The sequence below is a fragment of the Hipposideros armiger genome, unplaced genomic scaffold, assembly GCF_001890085.2.
Source record: "Hipposideros armiger isolate ML-2016 unplaced genomic scaffold, ASM189008v1 scaffold_541, whole genome shotgun sequence".
Lineage (NCBI taxonomy): Eukaryota > Metazoa > Chordata > Mammalia > Chiroptera > Hipposideridae > Hipposideros > Hipposideros armiger.
In genome coordinates, this window is record NW_017731891.1 from 827591 (window position 1) to 835612 (window position 8022).

General features: G+C 42.3%; 1 protein-coding gene across 3 annotated transcripts in view; it reads right to left on the reverse strand.

Annotated features, from left to right (window-relative positions):
• Nucleotides 1-8022, reverse strand: part of ATP7B (ATPase copper transporting beta) — a 96229-nt gene that overhangs the window by 13714 nt on the left and 74493 nt on the right. For all 3 annotated transcript variants that reach the window (XM_019668891.1, XM_019668890.1, XM_019668889.1), the window contains 3 exons: nucleotides 2829-2956; nucleotides 2558-2712; nucleotides 2222-2356 (listed from right to left, as the gene is read on the reverse strand). In XM_019668891.1, the coding sequence (XP_019524436.1) occupies nucleotides 2222-2356; nucleotides 2558-2712; nucleotides 2829-2956 (418 nt within the window). The remainder of the gene's footprint in view (nucleotides 1-2221; nucleotides 2357-2557; nucleotides 2713-2828; nucleotides 2957-8022) is intronic.

An 8022-nucleotide genomic window follows, 5' to 3' on the forward strand; every position in this document is an offset into this window, starting at 1 on the left:
GCTCAAAGTGGTTACCATCAGCGTCCAGACACTTCTGATTATAGCAAACTACTGCTTGAGCAACGTTGACCAAAGTGTCCACTTGTATACATTTTTTTTGGCACTCCCAGTGTGTGTGTGTGTGTGTGTGTGTGTGTGTGTGTGTGTGTGTAATATATATCTATGTATACATCTAGATGTATATATATATATCCTGTATATAGGCTTTTTATCAACAATACTGGAAAGAAGCTCATCAAAGTGTGAAAAACAGTTACTTCTAGGGATGGGATTTGGAGCCATCTTTATTTTCTTCTACTTTTCACTATTGTTCTTTGTAAATCCCAAACAAACAAAATATGGGCTTCCTTTCCAGTTACCTGGTAGAAGATATTGGTATTATTATTTGCATTCTGACATCTTGAATTATCTCGGTTTATTTTTCAAAATGGCTACTGTCTCTGGAGTACAATCAGGAGATAACTATATTCACTTAATTATACAGTAAAGAGCATGTTTTGTAAATCAAGAATACAGACCATAATCTTTTTAGCTTCTATCTACACATTATTCTTTGATTTTTGAAAGGCAGGATTCTAAAAAAAAAGAAATATTATTAAAGGGTCATTTAATTTTCACAGAAACAGATGGATTTAGGTAGAGGGGTATGTCGTGTAAGACATAATGCAATTCGTAGAGGTAAAGATGGTGTTTAAAAAAAAAACCACAACAGTAATTCTTATCAAAATACCTCCTGGCATTCTGATGGGACTGGGTAGACTGCTAGAAGTTAACAGGAGCCCTGTCCCTACAATGGCTTTTATGTAACACGGCGATAACAATATCTTAAAGGAACATGCGGTACCTCATTTGCCAGCATCCTCCCTGATATTGCAGATAAAAACAAAAGAAGCCAAAGTGAGATAGAAAGGCAGGAAACAGTAGAAAGCCACACATTCCAACTTGTTTAGGACTGAGTTTTCCCATAGCTACATGCTAATGAGCTGCTCCCCACAAACACAGAAATTTTAGGCAGTCAGGTGCCATAATAGCTACTGGCAAATTCTAGGAATACAGTCATAAGTTACTCTTAAAAGCACTGAGGTCTCCTTAGATGTCAGAAAGTGTACAACTTGGACATTTTTCATTTTAAGATAGGAAATTTGAGGGAAAAAAATGACATCTTAATGGATGACATGCACCCGAAGAATACAGGATATGCTTTTAGTTATGGGTAGAAATTTTTTTAAGAGAAAAAAATTACCCATTCCATATTTGCGGTTTCTTATTCTATGACTCTAAGGTAAAATGCACATTACACTGGGCTAAGTAAGAGATATCTTAAAAAATAAAGGAAAACATTATTCTACTCACTGTGCAGCTATCCCGTACTACTCTAAGTGGGACATTAGCTTTTTATGTACATCTAGGTTTCTCAACCTCAGTACTACCAACATTTGGGGCCAGATAATTCTTTGTTGTGGGGTCTGTCCTGTGCATCATAGGATGTTTAGCAACATCCCTGGTCTCTACCCACTAGATGCCAGTAGCATCTCCTCCTCATTCATGACAACTACAACTGTCTCCAGACATGGCCAAATGTCCCTGGGGCAACAAAGTTACTCCTAATTGCGAATCACTGATGTATATAGTTTTTATTTCTGAAGCATATAAGTTTTTTGTATTTTCCATCTTTTAAAAAGTTACATAAAACTACATTTTTTAAGATAGTATTCTTCACTTTTTATACTCAAAAATGTATATTCCTTTGCCTCATATATAATGTTTAATAAATATTTACTAAAAAGCTATTAGCATTGCTCGGGAAGTTGCAGGGTTAAAGATGGTATTTATGGACATAGACAGCAAAAAATATTTTTTTCTTAAAATTTGTTAATATTATCATGCCATCAAAATCTGAAGTGACCTATCTTCTATGGTATGTGACTCATAACCCCCCAAATGGACAATACTGCATCACATAAATGCTTTAAGCATTTTAACTGAGAGCCAATGGGTGCTTGTGAAATTATCTAACTAGAAAGCAAAGGCCATCTTTAATAAAAATCTGCAGAAGGAGAGTAACTGATTGTACTACCCTGGTTAAGATTTTGCTGCCAATAAGCAAAATAATTAAATAAAATGTAACAAGTAATTAAAGCCCAATGAATGTAAGACATGAAAGGAGTAATGGCAATAGATTATTTGAAACACAACAACCAGACCATAGCATTCAACTTACAGGAAAGTATTTCTGAACAACACCAAAATCGATAAAACCGATTATAATCCATACCACCAACGTCAAAGTTGAAATGATGATGATAAATGGGACAAAATATCCACTAAACTGGTCAGCCAGTTGCTGAATGGGTGCCTATGAAAATAAAACACCAAGACCATGGGAAATTACAATCTACAAAGAAATCAAATACCACTGACATGGACAAGGACTGGGATTCTCAACTACCTCATTAACTCTGAACTCAATAAAATCTGCCTGATTCTATGGAACTCTTACAATGATTTCTAAAATAAGGAAGCTGAAGTGATAGTGTTTTTAAGATTTCTTCATTACCTTTGACATCTGAGCCTCTTCCACCAGTTTCACAATCTGAGCCAAAGTGGTGTCGTTGCCCACATGGGTGGCATTAACGAGCACAGAGCCATGTGCGTTTATAGACCCGGCAATCACTGTGCTTCCGGGTTTCTTGGTGACAGGCATGGCCTCTCCTAGAGGTGAGGAGAAGAGAGACAGACCATTATGCCCTAAGCCCCAGTCAGCATTCATGGGACCTGGCAACTGCGCTGCTACCCACCCAAAGGGAACATGAAACAAGTCACCTAACCTGTGATGAGGGACTCGTCAGCCATGGAATTGCCTTCCAGGACTTTCCCGTCCACTGGGAACTTTCCCCCGGGAACAACCTTGATGACATCACCCCGCTGCACCAGCTCCGTGGGTACTTGCTCTTCTCTGCAACAAATGCCACTCAAGTTACACATATGGCCACTCACTGGAGCTCATCTTCTGGGTCTGTCACCCAGGTCGGGTTCTAGACAAGCTGTTGGAGTGGTTACACTATACTTGCTTTACATTGAGCAGCAATATTCATTGTATGTGTCAGTTACAGATTGAGTCAACATTTACTGTGCAGCTACTAAGTGCCAGGCACTGTACTAGGCACTGGGAATCCAGCTGTGACCAGGACAGCAAAGTGCCTACCCTCATGAAGACAAATCCTATGGAGGAAACAGACAACAAACAAGACAGTTCCAGTTATTAAATAAGTGCTATGATGAGAATAATGTGACTGGGGTGGTGGGGCGGGGAAGGAAGAGAAAAATGAGAGGGCCTTGCTTGGATGATGACATTTGAGCTGAGACCTGGATGACAAGAGGGGCCAAAATACGGGGAAAGAACATTCATGGCTGGAGGGAAGTAAGTGCGTGGCAGGCAGAGTTCAGATCATATCCAGTCTTGCAGAGCAGTGTGTGTGCTTTGAATGTATGTAAGGTTTTCAGTGGGAAACTCACATCATCCGATTCCCATGTTCAAGTCATCTCTCTGGTTGCTGCATGAGAATGGGCTATAGGGGTAATAACAGAAGTTGAGGGAAGACTTAGGTGGTTGCAGCTGCCCAAGCAAAAAGCATCAGGGACGCGGCTAAAGACGGAGTGAAGACATACCCAGGATGTTTTTAGGGCCTGCAGAGGCACTGAATGCACAAGGAAAGATCAAAGATGAGGTTTAAATTTTCAGTGTGAGCCACCGGGTGGATGAGAAATCATTTCATGAGATGGAGACAACTATGGAGAAGCAGCTGAGGAAGGAAGAGGGGAGAGGACATGAAATGAAAATCTTCATTTTAACCCGTCACGTCGGAGATGCCCATTCGACTTCCATGTAGAAATGTTAAGTAGGAAGTTGACCGGAGCTGGGAAAAGGGGTCAGAGCTCGAGATACATATCTGGGAACAGACAAAATAGAGGCACTTTTAAAGCCATAAAATGGTTTTATTTGTTGTAAGCTCATTTGTGAGCTTACCTAGAAGAGTAACTGGAAAAGAGAAAGACTCCTAGAACTAAACCCTGAGACATGCCAATATTTGGAGGGTGAGCAGGAGCAGAAGGGCCTGCAAGGGACGCGGAGGAAAAGGAGGATCCAATCCAAAGGAGCGAGCCCCCAGCCCATCCTCTCAAACACTGCAGACATAGTTACACAGATGCAAACGTGTAAAATTCATCACGCTCTACACTTAGAATTAATTTGTGTACTTCAGTGAATGTAAGTTATACCTTAATAAAAAAGAACAACAAAAATTTAAAAGGACATTAAAGGGTAAAATGCTGGTGAGAGGTTGAAATGAAGACTAAAAAGATACAAATGGTTGGATTTGGGCACATGGAAATTACTTGATATCTTTGGCAAAAGCAATTGCAAAAACTGGTGGAGGGCTGGCCGAGTGGCTCAGTTGGTTAAGAGCTTGCTCAAGAGTTTGAGCTCTGAGCAACAGTGGTTCAATTCCTGGCCTGAGTTGAGCTGCCGCTGAGCTGCCAACAGGTGGCAGGATGGCTCAGCTAAAAAACCAAAAAAAAACTGGTGCAGGCAGAAGCTCAACTGGAATGGGCTGAGAGAGAATGTGAAGTGGGGAAACAAAGACAGCAGCTAAAGACAACTTTTAAAATAAGTTCTGCTATAAAGGGAAGAGAGAAACAGCAGTAGAAGAGGGAGTGGATTAAGATAGGAAAGTATGAATTGTGCCTATGTGTAATTGCATGCTGGTGGGAATGGTTCCACAGAGAGAGAGAGAGAGAGAGAGTGAGAGAGAGAGAGAGAGAGAGAGATAAATAGAGAGATAGAGAAGGAGGGAGAAGGGAGAGTAGGAACAGAGCGAGAAAATGAGAAGGAGGCCATCTCTCTAAAAGCTTTACATGGGCCAAATATACTTACTTGTATAGATTAACATTGGCTCATGAAAAAATGGTGAGAAAGTCAGAAAAGCAGGCATGTACAATAATAAACAGGACTCTGAGGTTATTTTATACTTTCCTTTTATTCTACAAAGGCTACATTTAAACTACCAGAGAGGAATGTACAGAATGCCACCTTATTGGTGTGAGAAGGAAAAACAGACATTTACTGAATGTAGGGACTGTGCTCGATTTTTGCATGTCTTATCGAATCTTTCCAAAATCATATGAGCACAGTAAGTGATATTTGCCCATTTGGCAAAAACCTGAAGATTTCTTAGAAAGGCACAAAATTGAATATGCAAACCCATTTCTTTAAATGTTGCTATGTATGGCTGTATGAAACTTAGGAATCAGCTTGCGCAGACAGATGTTATGTACATTTACATCAGTATTTTCATTTTAAACAATGGTTATGGGCCGGCTGAGTGGTGCATAGGTTAGGAATTGGCTTGAGACACCAGCTCTAAGCAGCAGAGCCCCGGTTCGGATCCCACATATGAGGGCCAGTGACGCTGTGCCCTCTACAGCTAAGATGGTGAACAACAGCTTGACCTGGAGCTGGGCTGCCATGAGTCACCGGCGACAGTGTAGGCTGCAGTGGGGCTGGCCGGCAGCGGGTGTGAGCTTTCGTGAGCTGCAGTGAGCGGCCGTCCAATGGCCAGAGACCGACTGCCTCACCCGGGAAGAGTGTAATATACCACCATGGGCCAGTGAAGTGATGTCCTCCACAACTAGACTGAAGAACTAAAGGACAGCAACTTGTCTGTTCTACTTCCCTGATTCCCCAACGCTGTTCCCCTCCCCCAATTCCCCAATAAAATCTTTAAAAAAAAAACAAAAAACGGTTAGGAACGTCCTTGACTGAGTGAGGACTCAACAACTATCCAAATCTGAAGGTCCAGCTCCACCCACCACAGCGCCACCTCCCTGAAAGGGTGTGAGGGAACCCCGCTCCAGCAGTGGTGACAAGTGTGGGCTGCCAGAGCAGACGTAGCCTACCCTGAGACTGACTGAGTGCATGTGTGCCACTGTGTGCACCAGGTGCCGGGAACACAATAGTGAACAAGGCAGACATGACCCTGACCTTGGGAGCTCAGAGTCCTTGTCACGGGGCAGCAGTGCGATCTGGGTCAAATCCTGGTTCAAAGCCACAACGTCCTCCTTTCTACAATGCCGATTTTGCTCCCAGGATTAACTGAGATGATGTGTGTCTAAACTGCTTAGCACGGTGCCTGACATGGAGTAAGTGCCCAGTGAATGTTGGCGACTTATTATCACCTAATGGATGTTTTCACCATTGCCTGGCCTCTGTGTAACAGGCACTGTGCTAGGCTGGGGTTACAAACAGGACAAAGTGGCGCCTTCATCTTGTGAGGTGCACAGCCTAGACGCTAAAAGGAGACTCATATATGTAAGTTCAATGATGGCCATAATGAAATAAAAGGAGTGCTGAAAAGGAGAGACCTTTTAAGGGAAAGTGAGCAGCAGGCAGAAGCCCTGAGCCCTGGGAACAGATGGGTAAATCCGGTGGCTGGGCGGTAAACAAGAAGGGGAGGGTCTCCATAACTCAAGAATACTCTGCTTCTTTTTAAAGTCTTCCAGCGATGGAGACATTCAGGCTCCAACACCGCCCTCCTGAGGCCTGTCTGCATGACCTGGAGTTTATCATGCTACAGAGCTCTCCGCTTGGCAAGGAACACCTGCTCACTTCAGAGAAGGGGGCAGTGGGGGCTCATGGGCAGGATTTCTCCTCCCCGTAACCTAACCACTAAGCTTTGAAATGTTCCCTTATATGGCACATATGTCCACTTAAGTGCCTTTCTGTTAGTAATGCTAATCTCTGCTTAATCTAACTTTGAATTTCCCTTTTGATCTGAGTGAATCAATCTTGCTAACTCTACACAGCTTAATTTATAGTGAACAGCCCTCTATGGGGGGCAAGGTAGCTCCTTCTGGTGAATTTCCTGTAGTACTTCTGCCTCAGAAACAAATGCCCCCAAAATCCTGAGTTGTGGGAATACACTTAATTGAAAGACAAGTTTTTTCCCTAGCATTTCTTCAGCTTTAAGAGTTTCTGACAGCAGTCTGTTTACCTCACCTGTCTCCTTTATCATCTAACACAAGTTAAAAAAAGACAAAGAAAACACTTAGAATGGCCCCTGGCCTATATAAAATTTGTAATTTTGTTTTCCCAATTATAAGAAACAAAACACTTCAATGGGAGAGATTGGGGTCCAGGCGGTACAGGTCTTTTAATGTCAAGCATATACACCTGTGTAATTTACAGTAAAACCTTGGATTGTAAGTAATGTGGTTTACGAGTGTTCTGCAAGATGAGCAACATTTCTAATACATTTTAACTTGGTAAACGAGTGATGTCTTGCAATATGAGTAGTTTGTTTCCGGACGCATTTTACTCACAAACAAAGGTATTACAGTAAGTCCCAGACTTACAAACGAGTTCCGTTCCGGGAGAACGTTTGAGAGTCGGTTTCATTCATAAGTCTGACAAAGTAAGTCTTAGACACCTTTGACACAAATATACAATGTAAAGCCAATGGTTGAACAATTCATGTTATAAGAACGAGCGACGTCTACCACCTTTTCGCCTCGGTCCAATCTCTCAATTATTTTCACTTTTGTTTCCATGGTTATTGCTTTGTGCTTCCTAGCAGTCCCCTCCACATCACCACTGCTTTTCCTCTTGCTTCCGGACATCCTGGGCTCTGATTGAGCACTGTACTACTGTACACTATCGCACTGCACAGTAAGCACACAGCAGCACAACTGTGACAATAGCCGGCAGACACCTGAGCTACTTCCGTGATTTGTTCGCATCTATGAATGTTCGTAATGCGAGGTCCATTCGTATCTGTGAAAGTTCGCAACTCGAATGTTCGTAAGTCGGTGACTCACTGTACTGTATTTCTTTTTTTTTTTTAAAGATTTTTATTGGGGAAATGGGGGGATGGGGAACAGTGCTGGGGAATTGGGGGAAGGGGAACAGACAAGTTGCTGTCGTTTTGTTCTTCAGTCTAGTTGTGGAGGACGTTGCTTCACTGGCCC